Here is a 20,610-nt window from a genome sequence, read left to right as displayed (position 1 = left end):
AACATCTCTGTGGTTGTCTTTGTATCTATGGAGGAATGGGTCAAAATCTACTTTCTGTTGCAAAGATAGCATGTACTACAGAAATATTCCACCAGCTGAGACTCTGACTGTGAGATACAACAGATGTGCCAAATGATAAAGGAGGGGGAGCAGAAATTGAATTAGTCCTTAACGCCCTACACGAGCAACCCTACAGATTTCAGTGGTTTGCTTTAACACCGTGAACTTAGCAGGTCTTTGTAGAAGCACTACAGTATGATTGAATACTGAGAATGCTTATGGAGAACTGGTGTATTTCTTGAATATCTGTCCACATCTCTTTGGTTGGCTGTTCAGCTTCTTTGTTGTTTATCCTTCTCTCAGCTATTTTTTTAGGTGTAAAATGAGGAAATTCCTTGATTACTCCTGAAGGGCATACTAAACTTACTTGAAAATGTTCCCTTATAAGAACTTGTTTTAAATCTACATCTGTTGAAAAGATTTGCAGAAGCAAGAAAAGTAAAAACATGATATGCTTCTGCTTGATTTGGAACAAAGGTTATAAAGTAGAAATGAGAAAGAAACTAAAAAGAGCAATTAAGAATGAAGTTTTCAAACAACAGGCTGTTTGAACTTAATGTGTTTGAGGCCCAGAATGAATATCCAGACCAGAAAAGACTTGTGAGATGGTAGCGGGAGGAAAAGGTGTTAGAACAATGATGTAAATGTAAATGCAAACAAAATAACGTCATAGAGACTTTAACAAAGAGCATGCAGAAAAGGTTGCAAGAATTATCTGAAGAGAACCCTCTTTAACATAGGTTGGGTCCAAGAAGCCTCAACAGTGTTAGATGAGCCAGCAGAAATCAATGAAATGTTGTGAGAATGCTTAAGGAGTATGAGTTCATCCTTGTTTCTTATGAGAATGGTTGGTATCGTTCTTTCTCGTACACTTACAGCAGTCATCAGAGGTCTTCCTTATGAACCTCTGGTAACAAACATCATAGAAAATAGAAAGTAAATCTCTAAAACCCTTTATTACTTCTCAAGTCAGCCTGACTACTGGCTGCAGTGTGCAACCACAGTAAAAACTGTCTCAGTGCCAGGCTGCTGATACTGCTCTCCCTGTTACAAAATGTTTCATAGAACTAGGGCCACGTAGCATCAAGGCAATAGAGATGTTTATTTGGGAGTCCTGGTGAGACTCTGTTGTTAAACACAGATGTAAGGCATAGATGAGCTAAATCTGCTCTGGAGGAAGAACTGCATTACATTTTAAGTGCTGAGGCAGTTTGACTTCTTTTGTGTAGTATGTTTTCAAGTCAAATCCCTGTCTTCTCTGGCCCTTGGAGACTCCTGCATTGTCAAAATGTGGATACAAATTCTATCAATGCATTTATAGTTGTATCACTTCATCCACTGTCATAGGAAATAATAATTATTTTTAATTGTTGCAATTTCTTTCTGTGTTCAGCATTCTGTCCCACTGATTTTTGGCAGCCTGTCTGCTAAAGTCCATTATTACCCAGTGTTCAAAAAATCTGAAAGAGTCTGCTGAGTAAAACTTGGCTATATAAATGCACTTTCCTACCAGTTAGCATAAAACACTTGTAAAGTGTCCTGTGAAAACATTTTAATATGCAGCTATAAAGAACTACCACAGCTGTAATGTTGAGACATAAATACGTCTGAGGAAACCTAGTACTTAGGGTACAGTTGTGTTCATGATAGTGAGTTATTATAAGGTGTTTGGTATATCAGTTAAGAAATTACTTTCAAGGATACAGCAAAATTGTAGATGCACCATTTTCTTGCTTACTCTTCCTTATTTTCATATAAGTATTAACTCATATGTTACACCAGCCTGAAAACAAACATTTCATGAAAGTCTTGCAGTATTAGCTACTTGCCCTTTTCTGTATCTCAAAATACTCCCTGTTAATACTTATTGCTGAACAGGTATTACAGAGCATACTTGAATTTTTTATTTTTGGTCAAATGATTAAGTTGGAAATGTGCTCCCCTGCTTTAGAACAGTGCGGTGCACTTTAGTTATCTCCGTATCCTTTTAGAACAGAAGTAGTGTTGAAATCTAACAAAAAATAGCGGAAGTAGTTACTGTGAAGGAGACAATTTTCTCTCTCTCTTTTTTTTTTTTTTTTTTGTCTGTAATTTCTCAGTTCAGTCTAAACTTAAGATTGTACAATAGCTTCTTGTCACTCAGAGGTTGTCCAGGCTGCAGGTTAAATGTGTGAGAGGCATGGAGGCCTCTGGCTGGTTTTGTGCACTGACCCTCTTATGGCCATTCTCTAAGGAGATCTAAATGGATAAATGGTGTGCTCATCTGGTTGTAATGCTTAGCTCGGCTGAAGAGACATGCTCTAAAATAATGTAATGGCCTGTATTTCCCTCACCCTGTATTACCTGTGGCTTCTCCATATAAATATAATTTATACAATTGATTTCCCTCCCTCCCTCCCTCTACTTAGGCTCTCAAATGTCTTTCTCCCTGATTTCAGAAAATGAGTGGATTTTATCATATAATGAAAGTGTTGATAGATTAAGTGTTGCTAATTCAGGTTCAGGCTGTTTATTTGCTTTGCAGCCATTACGCTATGCTAAGAGCTTTTGCTGTTTTCAGCTTTTTTATTTTTATTTTTCTTTTTTTTCTTTTTCTCCTTAATGAGCACTGGGGGAAAAGGAAACGCCTGTTGTTGAACTCACTCTTTTTGTATTGACTTATTTCACTGTGGAGCACAGAGAAATCAGAAAGTGAAAACATTTAAAACTAAATAATGGGAGAGTTAAAGTGAACAAAGCACTGATGTGTATGCGCATGTTCTCTTTATCCCTCTGTTGTAGCCTTTCTGTCTCTAAATAGAAATATTGGGTGATATGTGCAAAAAAAGACAAGATTTCAGTTACCTAAAAGTCCTGCATAGAAGCTACCACATGGAAGTTCTGTAAATCATGAGTGAATAGGGCAAAGGGTAGACAGGCAGTAATAGCCATATACCATCAGTCAGAGAAAAGCTGGGTTTGGAGGAAACAAATACAGAATCTTTGGCTTTTATGAGGGAGAAAAAGGAACCAAAGTCAGAGTGTGTGTGGAAGCTGTAGGGAAGATGACCAAGCAGGACCATCCTGAAGCAAATGTAATTCAGAAAAGGATTTGATTCCTCTATAGGAGGTGAACAAAACTCAAAGCAAGTTACAGCATTCCAAGTAAGGGCTGTAGAGGGGCTGCCTTCTGCTTTATGGAAAATACTGGTGCTTGTAATTTATTTTCATGTTGTTTTTCTTCGCTGAGATTATTTCTTTCTCCCTTTTCTCTTATTGATGCATTTTGCATGCTTTAAATTCCCCTTCCTTTGCACCAACTGCTTCTTTGTTCGTTCTGTGATCTTCCTTTTGCTCCTTGTCTGGCATTGATATCCTGACCATGTGTGACCCTCTTCATAACATGGTCTTTGTTTAATGATTATGGTAATTAAAAAAGACTGATCCTTACTTGGTAGCTCCAAAAAGTAGATTAATATTGCACAGAGATACAGAGAAAGATTTTCCTTTTTTTTGCTGTGCTGTTTCGGAGGTCAGATCAGAGGCACTTAAATTGGGATTCAGGTCCTTAGGTGGAAGTAGGTTAGCATTTCAAAGCTAGAGTTCTGACCGGGTGTAACAATGTGACTCAGACCTATTTGGAAAGATGCTCCTGGTAAAATTGCTTGTAGAGATTTTGCAGATATGTGTATATGCACTGAGTGTTGCCTTCGCAATGCCTCAATAAATAAATAAATAAAATGCCTTGGCATTTTTGGTCTGTCTGCAGTCTTGTTGAGAAAAATGAGAAGTATCTGTTAGCAGAGATAAGCTTTGAACTTCATCTCCCATATCAGTGATCACTAGGGGTAGCTGTTCTTCGGTATTATCTTTATTGAGAAAGTTACCTTAATCTCTTTGTGAATCTGGCAATAAATTCTTAGCTAACACAAAACGAGTGACACAGATAATGAGCATCAGTGTACTCCTAAGGCTATGTCATGAGATACATATATTAGTGAGATTGAGTAATTACTTAATGACAAGATATAGTTTTCAAAAGCTTTTGAGCTACCTAAGTTTTATCTAAGGTACAAAAAATAAGAGGGGCTGAATCTGAATCATGTGGTGGAGCTGCAAGGTGTTTACGGCCTTTATGTTGTTAAGCTAAAATAGCCTACTTTGTCTAACATTTTGCTGACAGGAAATATATTTTACAAAACTTACTGATCTTGATATGCAAGTTAATGAATTTCTCACTGAGACTTTGGTGAATGAGTTTCTGCGGTTTTCAAAATTGAGTAAGAAAGGCTTCAGTTTTCTAGCATGCATCCAAGAACTGAAGAGATGTTTGAAGTGTGATTTTTTACATCTGTGGTGAATTGTCCAAAAACTGACACAAGTTAAATTCTTCATGAGATAACAGATGGCACCTACTGTCCTTTGTATGAACCATCAGCTTTTAGATTCTGCATGAATCTTCTGTGCTGGCTCCTGTTATTTTGCTGTACATTTGCTTACAAAGGGGGTTCATTTAAAAGTATTTTTCTATGTTACAACTTTTTTTAATATTCATTGAAGTTTGAATTCCAAGAGTGGTACCAAAGTTATCTGTGCTCAAAATAAATGTGGGTTGCACATACATAAAATTGATGTCATTTGCTGACTTAATTGAATCAGTGTTTCGTCTCATTTATATATAGAATAGAAATTAGATCTTTTTTTGTCAGTTCAACCATTGTAACAATATGTAACACTATGCTGCCAGGAATAGGACCCATGCTTTATGGAACACCAGGGGCTAATTGACCTGGTTCAGCTGTAGTAAAGATATCTTTGGTTTTGATCCACAAAATTCTATTTCTCTTTAAAAACATGGATAAAGCCCTGCTTTGCATTGCAACATTGCTGCCTATGTCAACAGTAAACCTGTTGGAAGTTAGAGGGTCCTATTCATAGACTTCCCTGTGCTAGACTTCCCTGGATAACATTTTGTCACCTGGCTCATCTGCATTCAGCTTCCCTTCTTCTGTTACCAGGCTTATTCCCTAACTGGGAAGCTGCTTATGTTTTGTGTCAGTCTCCAGAGTCAGGCAGTGCCATTGTTTACCTGCAGTGTCTGTGCATATTGTGCTTGAAGTGGATGAGATGCTGGCCTCTAAGTGCTTTTTTTTTTTTTTAATTTGAATTAGAATTTTCTAATTTCTGGGATGCTAGTGACATGTGCAGCTTTAGAAATAGAGAGCTAACAAGAATTGGCAATTCATGTCATTCTCTGCCCTGTGTTGAACATTCTGTAGAGCTGATGCCAGATTTGGGTTGCTTCCTTTATCCTCTTGTTTCCATCATGTATCATTTATAGTCTCTATGTATGCTACTCTTTGGTATTTCAATTATATATGAAAATGATGGCAAAGCACTTCTTGTACATCTTAGTAACTTGTTCTTATTTCTTTTCTTAGTTTTATCAACAAAGTAATTCTGGTATAGGTAGGATTACTAAATGCACTGAATATGTAGGTTTTGTTATCTTGTTTTTATTTAAACTCAGGTTCCAAGTGGAACTTAAGCTGTATTTATTTTTCAGTGTACAGTTAAATGTCATTAGGTAGAGCAATTTTTTTTAATGGCTCTTTAATTAAAACCTTAGTACTTGCTTGTATGTTGAACATTTGATCGTACTGTGATGGCCAGCATAATGTACTCTTTAACCAAAAAGAGTAACATTTTCACTAAGTACCACAACTAAAAGAGTGATGAGGTAAGATGTTTTGCATATCCTGAGATCATTATCTCTTGATTGTATGCGAAATAAATTATTATTTGCTGTGTTTCATTTCATCTTTTTGACCCACCCTGTGTGCGTTTTCTGTTGTCACTTGAGTGATGATGTCTCCTTGTTGCTAAAGCAGTAATAAAGCTAACATGGCTACAAGCATTTTTTGAGCTTTTGTACTTAAGGAATCTTTGCAAAAACAATATTTATAACCTTTCTCCCTCTCAAAACTTTTTATGAAACTTGGATGAAACATATCCAGAGAGTGCAAAGGATGTAGAACTCAGATCATTTTAGGAACTTTCCAGAGCATGCTCCTGCTGTTCTGCTTGTGGTGAATCTAACAGACATCATGTCAAAGCTCTGCTTTTTCACCACTCCCTATAGACTTTGTGTACCTGTTTCTCTGTTCTTCAGATGTGAGCTATTCAAGAGAGAGACTTCTGTTTTTAAGATGTGCTAAATAATATGATAATTATGATTTAATGAAATCAACATTGGCCGTTTTGCAGGTTTGTTGTTTGAACTTGGTTAGTTTGGAATTTATGAAGTAGTCCTGTAACACAATCTTACTTCTGTGCTTTTCTGAGAATGGCTTTGAATGGTCTCCTTGGAGTTATGAGAATCAGATGCAGCTGCTGTGGCTTCTGTCTTAGTCTTCTGTTGTCATCCTCACTTGATCAGGCAGTGAGCGCAAGTAGTTTACCTAAGAACTTAACTGGCTTCCCACAAAGCTGGCCAATTTTTATTTGGCCTTTGCTCTACTATCATGGATGAAGAGTTCTTAGGCAGAGCGCAGGTGTGTGTGTGTGGATGGCAGAGTGTAGTCTTTCCATCATCTGCCTTCAGGTAGTGGCATGATTCTCTTTGGTTTTCTGTAAATGCCATAGTTGCTTCAGATAGCTCTTCAGAATTCAGTTTTGTGGGGTTTTTTTTGTTTTTTTTTTTTTTTAAACTTAGTTTAGCAGAACAGTAGTCTGGAAGTATCTTAGCTGTTTCCACCCAAGTTGCTGTATTTGCCGTAGTTTAGTGAAGCACTGCAAGTGAAATCTTTTGTAAGAAGAGCCTTCAGTTTTGTCACTTTTATGTTTGGTTTGTGCCCTCTCAATACCCTCCAGTTGTTAACCTGTCAGTATAAGCTTCTGTTAGTAGTTAAGTCTGTGCATTAGTTCCCATTTGAGGCTTCTTGTGTGTGTAGCATGATTATGCTGAATATTGGCATTTAGATTACTGAATAAAAGCTTGATGGGCTTAAGCAGGCAAAACCAAGCCTCAGTTTTGCAGACTTGTTTCAGTTGCTTGTAATTCTCTTATTCTCTCCTTATGTGTAGGAAACAATTCTTCCATAATTTATGATTTGATCTCTCTTTTGTAATTACATAACTAATATTTCCTCGAAGATTTGCTTTGGCTTTTCTGCTTGGTTTTCCCATTCTCTTTTTAAATGATTTTTGATTTCTCTCTTATTAACGTTCTTCTCAGACACTGTCACATCAAATTTGTTCTTTGTTATATGATTTAGTACAGCATCAATTTTCTCTTATGCTATCAGCACAATCTGACATAAAGCCTTTTCATGTAAAGTTGTTCTGATACTTTGTTGGATCCCATTAATGCAGTTTTGTATAATTATTGTTTTAGATGTTTTTAATATGTAATGCTGCCATGTGATTTTAGAGGTATTTTGCCTACATGGGAACATGTACGCTAGTTAAAAATGAACAACTGCAGCCTTTAATTTCCCTGCCTTTGAATAATACACCTGTGCGTACCAACAAATATGCATAGATACATAGTGAACAGAAGCAAAATCTGAAGCAGTAGACGAATGGTGGAATTAAGATTCTTCTTCACATCTTCTGTGTCCTTTCAGCAGTGTTCACACCAGCACAGTCTTTAAATGTGCGCTTGCGTATTAGGTTTTCTCCATATTTTATTTACCATTAGGAGTCCATAAACAGTCCCTTTCTAAGCTTTTCCTTTTATTGATTCTTACTATTGGAAGATCTGCATCCAGATGTTTCTGAGGAGACTATCTGTATCTGGACCTGCAAGAACTCTTCTTAAATAAGGCATCTTATAGTGGTGCATCAGTGTACACGCTTACAGAATACACAAACAGAATACTGATTGATTTTAATAACCAGAGTATCTGGTTATATAACCTATGAATTTACAAGTGCACTACAACTCATAAGTAGTGTTTACAGTGGTCCTACTTTTTTAATCTTAGGACTTTTATGTATTTTTAACTTTTTTTTAAACTTTCTATATAATTCAGTAATATCTGTAAACACATTTACAGAAATAAAAGATTACTCCCTAGATTTCAGCCATGTGTTTAATTGAAAGTGAAAGAATGAATATAAATCTTAAAGGTGAAAATATTCTTCTGAGCTCTGTAATAACTACTACATTGGTGGGGGAAAAAAAAAAGTTACTACATTTTCTGACCTTTTTATATTAAGCTTCTTTTCTCGTCATCATTTTTGTATTGTGTGGTGGCAGTAAGCAAACATATCTCTTACCATGCTGGCAAAAATGCATCAAGATGTCTTTAAGAAGCATTTGTCTACCTCAAGTACAACCTCTGCTGGATCCTATTTTCTTTCTGTTAACCTCTCTTGATGAGATCTGAGTCATGTACTTTAGAGCATGTCTTCCAGTAGAACCCAATCTGAATCTGTAAGTTTCTTTTGTTTTCTTTGCTGATGACGCTTAATGTACATTCAGTAGGAATAGTCCACGAAACCAGTGTGCGCCACTTGGTATTCAGATACCTTTTAATTGATTCTGCTTTTACTGATAACTCATGTTGTTACAAAATGCTGTCATCAGATTACTGGGCATTAATTTAACTGTAGCAGAGAAATTATTATTCACTTCTGCATTAAATATAGTTACCAGGAAGTATGAATAATGTCAGTAAAATCACCAAGGTGACCTGACAAGATGTTGTCTTCGTGACCTCCAGACTTACTCAAAGCATGATTCTGACCTTCTATTATCACATACCTTTATCTTTTGCCTGTCATAGCAATTCTGCTTGAGCTTTCTGCTAATATCAGGGCTTTTCATTACCTTGTATTTAGTCTTTGCTGCCTTTCAGTTGAAAGCTAACTTTGTACAGTCAATGATGCATCAGCTCCAGATTTTAATTTATTCATATCTCTCTTAAACCTTTCACGATTCTTTTCTCTTTCTGCTCCTAGCTTTATTCATCATAGTACCTACTTAGTTTCCTGAGTCTGCTCTGGTTGTGTTTTCTTTTACCAAAACTTGGAGATTCCTGATTTAGGAGAACAGTCTCTGAAATGTTAAATTTACAAGTCCTGCAGAAAAATACTTGCAGCTTAAAATATGATCACTTCATTAAAATGTCCACAGTGTTGCAGTGTTTGAATTATTCCATGGGACACTTTTTTTTTTTTTAAATGCGAAGATAAGTAGGGAAAAAGGCAGAGATTTCCATCACAGACCCACGGAGCAGTATGCCCTGAAAGACTTTACTGATCTCATGTATTATTTTGCAGATCCCTGCCCTCTGAAGATTGTAATTTTCAGCAGTCTTCCCTGCATGCCATCACATGCAGCCTCCCTTGCCCTCCTAGCTGCAACACTTATCAGTTTGCTGTTTTTCTTTTTCCTTTGGTATTGCGGAAATCCTGGATCTCAGTGTGCTTCTTTCACTGAGAGTATTATCCAGCCACCACAGTAACACTCAAGTTTCTCACTGTCCAAATCAATCTGCTAAATAAATGACTGTGCAGTGGCCTCTTTCCTTGCAGTTGTCAGTGTAAAAGGATCATTCAAGCACTCTTTTATCAATCTCTTTCATGTTCTTTGCTCTGTAAGTGCTAGCAACAGAGACTATCTTCAGTGGAATAGATTTTCTCTATTTAAGTTGTGACTTTTTAAATAACATTTGTGTGTTGAAAGCATTTAGTCTCAGGCTTCAGGGAATAATAACTCAGAGTCATTTCATTGTGCCGAAAAAAATGATGTTTTATTCAGAAGTGACTGGTAGTGCTGAATACTGGTGAAGTGATTGCATCGACTATTGTTTGCTCTTACAACACCTAAAACGTCTTTTATATGTACATACATATATATGTAACATCTTGTTGTCCTCCATGTAGACAAAGCATATAAAGGAATTCATACAACCTGGATTTATTGCATGCAGAGGAATCTGATGAGTGTTTACTTAAAGAATTTGTAGGTTTAAGAGCTAAATGTTTATGCCAGTTGCCTTGTTCTTTTACCCACAAGCTGTTTATTTCATTCACTGAGCATTCTGAAGTTTCTTCCAACCTCCTTGATTCAAAAATCACATTACTTTAGTTTCTCTGGATTACAGAGGGGTTAACTAATGCATTTTGTACCTAACTACATAGAACTACACCTACTGAACTTCCTGAAAGGAGGTTCTGGTGAAGTGGTATTCAGCCTCTTGTCCCAGGTAACTAGCAACAGAGTGGAAGGGAATGGCTACAAGCTGAGCCAGGGGAGATTCAGGTTGGATACTAAAAAAAAAAAAAGAAAAAGTATTTTCCTCAAGAGCGTTCAGGTGCTGGAATGGGCTGTCAGGGAAGGTGGTTGAGTCATCATCTTGGGAGGTGTTCAAGAAGCATCTAGATGTTGTACTAAGGGATGTGATTTAATGGAGAAGTACTGGTGGTAGGTAGACAGTGGGACTAGACGATCTTGGAGGTCTTTTCCAAGCTTGGTGATTCTATGATTCTGTAGTCTTTGTTTGGGATTTCATAGAATCATAGAATATTTTGAATTGGAAGGAACTAAAAGTTATCTAGTGCAATTCCCCTTCAATAAACTGCAAGTCTTGCAGCTAGATATGTTTGTTCAGAGCTTGGTCAAACCTGAGCTTGAATGTCTCCAAGGAGGGAATTTCTACCTTTGGGCAACTTGCTCCAGTGCCTCACTACCCTTATTGTAAATAAATAAACAGATTCTATCTGATATCCAAACTAGATCTTTTGGTTTGAAACTGTCTCTCTCTATGCCCTATCACAGCTGACTCTGCTGAAGAGTCTATCCTTTTCTTTCTTACAGCCCCCCTTTAGAATACTGCGAAGCTGCTAGGAATTGGAATGAGAAGGACTGTCTTAACAACTATACTGTATTTTATTTCAAATTCTCCTCTCCCTTCGTCCCCTTCTTCCCTTTCATAAGTGTATAATCACCATGGAATTTATATGATAGTTCATCATAGGAACTGTATATAACTGTATATTGCTGCTGTAGGAAGAACTCTTTTCCAACTAATTTTCAATTTCTCTGCTGTGAAGCTGCCAGAACAGTTGGATAGATATTAGATTAAAAACTTTTGTATCAGGGACTTCAAAAAATTGCTCCTTAATGAAAAGCAGATGAACCTTCAGTATGTGTCATGTTATCAGTTTGATGGTACTAACATTACCTTATTTCTGATTATATTTGCATCATCAGAATAAGACAATATCTGATCAAAATAAATAGAAGAAATTTATTTCCTTGTTATTTCTCCAGGTAGTTTAAAGCTGAAGTACAACCCAAAGGAAAGGACCGTTAGCCTGCATGACTTTTTTATGAAGCATTTGTTGCATTTGAAATGCAAAGTATGTGTGTGTTTTGATTTTGCATTGGAAATAGTAAGCAATCATTTTAATTGCTTTGCAACAGACCAGCTGCAATGCATTCAGTTTCTGTGAGTGTATCGAAGATGTGTATTAGGAAAACATGGGATATTTTATGACCACCTTGGAATCAGACTGAATTTTTCCTGCTATTGCAATGTGAAAAAACATGTGAGGAACTGATATAATGAGATACTGACCTTATGTATCAGAAACAATAAAAACTCAGAACTACATAGGTTTTCCCTCCCACCTGTGGCTTGCTCACATTCCTCTTTTGAAAGGATTGATGACCTCATGCTCATAGCAAAAACCAGGGATCCATCTTTGTCCTTGGAAGTGCATCAACTGCTCTTCCTGTCTTCAGGTGTCTCATGCCAGTGTTTCAGGGAGTCCATACTAAGATGCAATGTGATGCATGTTCCAACAACAACGTTATTTTTAAGAAAATAGGATTGTGATCTTTAAAATACTTCATTATTATTATTTACTTAAAGGGTCATAAATTCTGTTTTTTTGTTTTTTTGTTTTTCCCTTAGGCTGTATTATCCATGCTCACATAGAATTAAATTTGTTTTTCGGTATTAGGAACTAGTTAAAAGTGAATAGCAAAATGAAATTATGCAGAGGGCTTTAAATTCAGGAATTTTCTTGTGAACTGGTGAAGAAAGGATAACTCACACAGTGAGGAGAGACTCCTATGCTCTAGCTGATATTGATAGAGGCTGAGGTGATTCATTTCTTACAGAGCACTTTGTGTCTCGCACCATTAGATCTGTAGTGAGCTTTCCATTACAACTGGAGAGAGAAAAAAATCATGTATTGAACATGCTGAAGTGGGTATCTGTAGTGAAAATTTCATATAAAAGATTCCTTATTTGCTCAGTTATGTGTGATCTTTCATGCCCTTGTCAATTAAAGCAGTTATTATTTTGTTAATGCAGTACCTTGTTTTCACAGAAGCTAGCTTCCTTAAGTTGGGTGCATGTAAGAAAAAGTAGCCTAGATTTTATTAATAGGAGTGTGTAGGCAATCTGTTATCAAATAAAGATAGTGTTTTCAACTTAAAATACTTTGTGTGTATATGTGTATGTTGCCTGTATTAACAAAAAGAATAATTATTGATATAGGAAGTCAGATGTGCAAAGAGGTTTGATAGGAAGACAGCTGAAACTTGATTTCCATGTTCTGGTAGTAGTAAATTCATTATACCCTATGAAACAGTGGTGTAAAGGACCTTATGCCTTGAGCGTAAGAGTGTGGGAAGTGTCTGTCTCTTTGCAGTTCAAATGCCCCGCTGGCACTGGCAGTGCCGGGAGCAAGGGTAAGGAAGGAGACTTGAAGAACAGACTAGTAGCAAGCGATCTGACAGGAAGGAAGACTGCTGGTGGGAGTGGGGTTTGTATTACTCAGTTTCTGTTGCTTGTTCATCTAGTGGAGGTTGTCAGGGACAGAGGCAATCCTGAAAGATCTGCCTGCAGACATCCCTTTAACAGTAACTGTTAAGAAAAGGTTATTCAAACACTTATTTGAACGTTCTGTGCTGTGTTAGATTGTTCCCATTGTGGAAATGTTTCTGCAGTCCTGCTGTCCTTCTGATGTGGCTGTCCCAGACTTGACTTCTCTAAGGGGTGGTTCACTGCCAGGCACTAACTTCTGCTTCTTCTCAGATCTCTTAACTCTGCACTTGACCTTCAGGCGACAAGTTCTTTGTCTTACTCCAGCAAAGAAAGTCAGTAGTGATATTAGTTTTGTTTACATATTGATTGCTGAAGCTCTGCCACTAATTTTGCCAAGCATAAGCCCATTAATCAAGGGGATGAACCTCTTAGCCCTTCTCTGTTAGTTCATATGTTTTTAATATAAATGAAGACTGCAATAGGATTTACTTGGATCCTTCCTTGCAAAGGTTGTGTGTATGTTTGTTTTAAGATAGATGCTTGAAATATTCCTGGCTTTGTTGTATTCAGAAAAGTATTTGAACCAACAGCATGTCCATGAGATGAATATGAAAGAAAATCTTTTTCATGTACTTGTGCAGACCCACTAATGCAACTTTCAACAGTAATGAAAACATTTTTTGAATATACAGTGAAGTGTGAAACTATTTTGCTAGATACATTTTCTCATCACTGTTGTGCTTTTCTGTAGATTTCACAGTGACCTTTTAATTCAAAAGGCAAAACATTTATAAGCACTATATACACTAATATCTACTATGTGTCCGAGGCCCCATCTGGCCTGACCTTTGATACCTCCAGGAATCTCTAGCTGTGTCTGTCCAAGCCGTGTCTTATTCACTGAATTGTCTACTTACATGTTTATAAACTTATTATGGTATTGGTTGCTGTTTACTTTTATGTTGACGCTTTTATGGAAAACTGATTTCAAAAAATCTCTAACTCTTTTATAAAACAAAATAGTCTTTTGGACTTGGAAGTAAATCAAAAGATGTTTATTGCTGAGTCGTGGTACAGCTGCTGTAACAATACCGTTTCTTAGCTTGCTGAAAAACAGTGAAAATAATTACTAAGTTTTTATAGCTGTTTAGTGTTTTCCTCGTTGTATAACCATTTAGGGATGCATACTAGGTAACAGAGCATAAGATCAGTTTTTGGATATAGTTTATTAAGAGCATTTGGGTGCTGAATAGATTAACACTATAAACTTCAGTCTGCCAAACTAGGTCTTTCGCCAGCCTCTGTGGTGCCTGAAGTGGGGATCAGGCCATTTGCAAGTAATCTGAAGTGATTCTTTTCTCACTTTGGTGATTACAAGGAGACTTCAAGGAATACAGCCTTGCAGGATTTAAGTTAATACTTGTGAAAACTTTAGCACCAGTGCATACTGAAATAAACAGGCTCTATTTCACACAGATGGCTCTCATTTATTTTTGTCCGGACAGTATTTCAGTTCTCTGTTGTAATGGAATTCTTGGTTATGGCTGGAAGAAATGTTTTTCTTGAAGTCACATAGTGAATACTAACACTATTAACTATTTTAATACCTGTGAGTGGCTGTATCCTTGTTATAAATCTCGCTCAGACCTATCAGCTTGAAGACTTTAGATACTTCATGAGTTTCTGTATAATCCTCTGTTGAGTGCTCAGACTGGAAGCACAGTACAATTATTAAGTGTACACTTGTAGCGCTACATAAGTATAGGAAAAATGAAATTGGAAACTTTATCAGAATAATGATCCTTTGTTTAGAGTCTCTCTTGAAATCAACAGAGTATGAAATCTGAAGAGCTATTTTTTTTTTATTTGCTAATACTCTGAAATGTTGATGCGTACCTACTGAAGATGACATTGATGACATATTCCTGAGTCCTTCAGGGTTATATGTGAAAGATGAGTGTATTCTTTTTAATCTGTGTATCTTGTGAGGAGGGACCTATAGTATCATGACGTCATGACCACCTGCTGTTATAAAATAGAACACTAGAGACTCTTTACAGCTGAGCATCTCCATTTAGATTTGTGCTATGTTAGGTGAAAATCTGACAGGAATGTATTTACAATGTATAATTTTTAATTCAGCTGAAGTTGTTTGCAAGCATATGAAAAGTTAGTCCTGTATTGTCTGCAATACTCAGTGTTTATCTTCAGGTTATGCAGTGTTAATTAAAATGTTTGTTTTCGTTTATGGAAATGTTGATAATGTGATTCTGTGCTTGTAAAATGTGTATTGAGTTAAAAACGCATTGAAATAGGACCTGTATATTGCTTGTAATATCTACACGAGGGAGCCATATAGTCATTATGACGTTTATCTTACAAATTAAAACTGTAGCTGTGCACAGGAAAACTGAGATAAAGGGGTTAGTTCAGTTGCATGATTTTCATAACCTAGAGCCTAGAATTATGTGCATCATTTCCATAACCCTTTCCTCTATTCACTCACTCTTAGAGGAATGAGCTACTGCAGAAAGGACTTGTTTATTTTCAAATACAGCAGTCTTGAGAAGAACACTGACAAGCAGATGCAGAGTATTTCCAGTATAGGCATTTTGGCTGTATTACTTAGTAATTTATAGTGGTACATAATGTGGACATGTTCGCTTTCAATATGCCTTTCTTTGTAACACATACTTTTAAAACAGTGAATACGTTGATTTAAAAAAACAAAAATGTGGTCTGCAAGTATAGAACTTGAATCTCTGCTGTCATGGAGGTGTCTGAAAGTCTGCTGAGCTTAGTAAACTTAACTGAAAGAAGTAATTCCATCTTCAAAGACACTTGGGCCTGATGGGTGAGAATTTGCAGAATGTGGACAATGCTACACAGGGCCATTGACCTTTGAAGTGTACTCTCTCAGCAGACTTTGTAGTTAGATGTCCCTCTCACAGGATGTATGCGATTCTGAAATATTTAAATCTTTGTAAGAATGATTTACCTGAACAGTAATGTCTTTTGACGCTTCGTATTTCTATAAGGAAGACTGTATGAAGCTATGATGACCACGTTCTTGGTCTGTCCATATTTCATGTTTGGAAACTACATTTTACAGTATATTTAGGTTTTGTTGCTTGTTAAGTAATTTCCTATTAGCTGCCTCAGTAACTTAAATTTGCCCAGAGCTGATTGTATAATCAGTTGCCTCCTCTGAAGTTTCAGATTACTAGGGGAACTTGCAAAAATACTGTGATATTTTACATGGATTATGTCCTCATTGATGAAAAGACTACAAATACAAAACTTTCAAAGAATGTACCCGCACAGAGCTGTGAATTCTATCATGTGAAAAATGTATAGGTAGATGTTGAGCTGACTTATATCTGCAGTAATTTTATTGGGCCTGTTTTCCTAGCAATTGCTTTGGTTCCTAGGCAAGTGCTGGATTGAGAAAGTCACATTACTATAATGATCTCTCTCTCCAAAATGTATATTTGACTGTCTGCCTATGAAGATTATAAGCAATTTCAGAAACTGAAGATGATAGGAAAGCATCCAAACATTAATAAGGAATCTTTATTTTTTAACGTTGTTGTTCCCTTTGCTGGTAGAAAATATATCAATCATTTAAAGGCATTTATGATGTTACACATTTAATGTAAATGCTCCTGGTTGTCTCTAGTCTGTTTTAATGCTAAGCATATTGCTCTGTTTGCTGATATTAAAAAAAAACAAAACAACAACAACAAAAAACCCCCACACCAATATATGCTACATGGGAAAAAGACTTCTTAAGACAACTACTGTGGCAGTATCATATATGAAAAATACTGGTGTAGAACAAAAATGCTAGCTGTGCTTTTGAAATAGCTAACAGTGATATAAGTGCTTTACTTGTAGCCAGAAATAAAAAGTAAAGATTGTTTGGAAGGTATATGGCTGATTCCCTAAAGACCTCTGAAATATTTCAGTAGCTCTGTCTTTTATTGATGCTGAGAATGAATGTGCTGATAAATGGAAAGATTGCCTATTTTCATTGGCTGTGTTTATTGCCTTTGCATTGCAATGTTGTGGACATTTTGAAACTCACCCATTCTGCTCTATGGGAGTAAAATAATGATTTCAGATTAAAGCATTATCAAACAGCCTGTGGACATCTGAATTTATGAATTGCTTGTAGAGTGGAAAAAGTGATTTTTCACAATATGGTGATAATGGATTGGCATCAATAATAATATTAATGTTATTTCATTAGTTATCCTGAGCTATAAGTTACTGTATGACAGCAATTCAGAAGATAAAGTTGTTCAGTTTCTTTCCTACACACAGTTAGTAGAACTTGTTTTGACTCACTGGATTTTGTTCAGCATCACATATCAGCTTTTTGTGGGGTTTTTCAGAAACTAGGGATGCTCACATTGAAATTAGGGGGAAAAAAAAACCTTAAGCATATCATATGATTTACCAAATGCTTTAATGATCGGAGAACACAAATAAAAAATACTGAATAAATATTGTTTTATTTTCTGTCATGCTTATTACAGACTGACAGGAAGGAAAGAAGTGATGCTTTGAGTACTGCAATAGACAGTATGTGCAAGAAGACGAGAGATCTTCGCAGACAGGTATTTTTCCTGGGGAACCGGTACTTGGAAAAGTAGACTTAAGAACTTACCTAAACTGCGGTTTTCAGATTTTATGGCACTACATTTTGTAAATAAACTTTTATGTTAGAGAAGTTCTGAAGATAATTACAGCAGTCTGCGGAACATATATGTCCAGATTTTCAAAACTGTGAAGAAAAAACCCTACCATTTTTAGATGTTGGTAGTATATATGTGTATACGTAGAGAAAACTCTGCACATGTACGTGTCCAAGTGTGTGTATATATATGCATTTTCTAGAAGAATATATTGGTAATATATGGAAAACAATATCAGTTTTACTCTAAATATACTTGAATTATTCACTTTATTTTTTGATCTTGAAATTGATAACTTGAAGGGACCACTGAGTCTATGTTTAGTCCTTCCTTGTTCTGGAAGATTAAGTGACAGAGAAGGATACTGGGAATACGTGATTTAGAGTCAAACCTCATGTCTTGTGTCACGTTATCCTAAGACTAATGTAAGACATGGACCAAAATCTGCAGCTTTGGTGTATTGCAGAAGATGAGCATTGGACAGTCAGCTCTGTATACATTGTTGCAGCTGCAGAAAGCATCTTTGAGAAAATTGTTTATGATGCTGAAGTGTAGGAAGTTCCAGCTTAGAAAGGAGAGTTGAAAAGCTTGTAATACTTTCAGCCAGGCCTTTCCTGACCAGCCATATGAAAATTTATGGCCATGCAGAATGTGAACACACATGGCTTTTATCCTATCTGGCACTGGCTGTTTGTCAGTTCTCTGGTGGAGGAGAATCCGTATAATCTTTGTATACAGTCTTACAACCCAACTCCTATGTTTTATGATGATGAGTGAAATTTTTTCTGTCTCCTGTGGTCATACAGGAGTAGCTATGAAAGATGAGAAGACTGTAATATGGTGTTTGTAGCTAACTACCTATCCCACTTCCTTTCACGTTTCATCAAAATATATTCAGTGCAGACACCCCTGTGATGCACTTTAATCATGTGCTCTGTTAATTCTTCCACTGTGTTATACTGTCTCTTCCACAACTGAAGTAGGCTCCATCTTTTCACTGACTGAAGAAATGTCTCTTTTGCAGCTTTTAAAATTTATATTAAAAAATCATGTTTTTAAAGGAGCCTTTGTAAAATGTTTGGGTTGAATGCAGTCGTGCTTAATTAATTGACAGCTTAGAACCAGTATCATCAACCAGAGTAGTTCTCTGGCTTTGTGATATTTACCTAGAAGGTTTGTATTAAGAAATACTTCCTGTACTCCCTCCAAGTTATGCATCATCCCCCTCCTGACTGCATCTCTTTCACTTACAAGTAGGAGATGAATTTTAATGACAGCTCAATACCTTCCCTGATAGCACCTGCTGGAGCTACTGTTGCTATTCTTCTTTGTTTATTTGTCTTTCTATGTTTTGAATTAATTCTTAGCACTTCCCTCTGCAGCTGGTCAGTGCCAAAAACTGACATATGGAGTAGTGGAAAAAATTATTGTTAGGATTAGGCTGAAGAGAATTTAATACTGCTTCAGGCAGTTCCTTTTCCTTTCCTCGTTTTACGTTTCTTCATTCTTTATTAGAACACAGGCCAAATTTGAAAATCTCAGCTTTGGGTGTTTATTAGTATAGTTTAAGTAGAAACACATTTCAAACTTGCTTGCATTCAGCAAAGACATGGCACTATCTTTTTTAAAAAGATTTCATTTTCTGAACTGCAGGATAGAGGATTTCTTAGAACAAAATAATACTGATAATTTATATGTGAAAGATTAATTAATCCTACCACACCATAAAAAGTGACAGCAAATAATTATTTGATGAGAGAGAAGATTAGGCTTCTATTTTAAGACTGAATGCCTCAAATTCACCATGAATGTTACTGAGGTCAGTGGTCCTAAAATAATATAGTAAGACTGCAAAATTACAATAGCCTGGGTTATGTCTCCAAACCCAAACATGTCTCTTGGAGATGATGAATCAGAAGCCATTGATATGGTTCTGCAGTGTTTTGTTGTTATTATAAATCAAGATCTGAATAGTTTACACTGTGATACCTCAAGGTTGCACTTATTTTTAATGCATGTGATAAATGTTGAGGAGAGTGTAGCAGTTTCCTTCAGTTGGACACAAATGTTAAAAGATAATTCAACAGGACTGGAGGTTCTTTGATTCTGGTGTCATTTTCATTTTTAAAACAGCAGAATTAGTATGGATGAGACTCGAAAGGAAAAAAAAAAAGTTATCCAGTTTTATGTTGGGATCTCATAACTTCTGCCTTTTAATAAATAACTTTTAAGAGCATACAATTCAGATTGAGTTTTCTAAAGCAATATGTTACAGTAAGTCAGATGACAAAAGCATTAAACGTTTTAAACTATGTTTTTGAAGGTTTCTATGTCTTAAGTAGTTTTCCAGCTGTATGAGTCTTTACTTTTACAGAGTTTTCATGTAAATACATTAAGCCTGAATGCTAAATGGAAAAGCATTTCCTTTAGCAATAAAACTGCCAGCATGTAAGAGCTTAAAAGAATTTTTTTTCCTAATTTTCTGTTCCAATCAATGTCTTCTATACTTATTACAAAAAAAATATTTTTTTTAAGTTGTAAAGTCAGTAAACTTGATAGTTCAAATCTATTTCATGGGTAGTTTTGAGCATTGTATTTCATGCCATGTTCTCTGATTAAAATGAATAATTGGCATGTGTTGGTTTATAACATGGAAATTAACCTCTCAATCAAGTAACGTCCCAATCATCAGCAGAAAGATTACATAAAATCTAATTTAAGAAAGCTAGTTTGTATCAGAATGTGACATTTCTTCAATAATTTAGAGAAGAAGTTCAAGAGCAATTATTTGAAAAAGGGAAAACTTCAGACTTGAGTATAATTCTCTTTGCTCTTTTAATCTGTTGTCAGGTGGCATAATTTGTAATCTCATGGAGATAACTACTGTGATGGGCACTGTATTGATCAGAGTGTATTATTGGGTTTTTCAGCAAGGCAGAAAAATATTTGGGTAATTTTATAATTAGGAAATGTCGATACAGAGCATTTTGTGAGTAAAACATAATTAAATGAATACTTTATTTCATTTTAAAAAAAAAGCCTTCTCCCTTGACATCTGAAGAGCACGAGTGTTTGACTAT

The 20,610-nt window shown here is 36.0% G+C and overlaps 1 protein-coding gene across 3 annotated transcripts in view; it reads left to right on the top strand.

The window, feature by feature from the left end:
- Positions 1–20,610, top strand: part of CTNNA3 (catenin alpha 3) — a 394,612-nt gene that overhangs the window by 221,149 nt on the left and 152,853 nt on the right. For all 3 annotated transcript variants that reach the window (XM_015866262.2, XM_032445274.1, XM_032445275.1), the window contains one exon: positions 17,372–17,452. In XM_015866262.2, the coding sequence (XP_015721748.1) occupies positions 17,372–17,452 (81 nt within the window). The remainder of the gene's footprint in view (positions 1–17,371; positions 17,453–20,610) is intronic.

Source organism: Coturnix japonica, chromosome 6 (genome assembly GCF_001577835.2).
Source record: "Coturnix japonica isolate 7356 chromosome 6, Coturnix japonica 2.1, whole genome shotgun sequence".
In the NCBI taxonomy this organism is placed as follows: Eukaryota; Metazoa; Chordata; class Aves; order Galliformes; family Phasianidae; genus Coturnix; species Coturnix japonica.
This window is presented reverse-complemented; position numbering and strand designations above follow the sequence as displayed.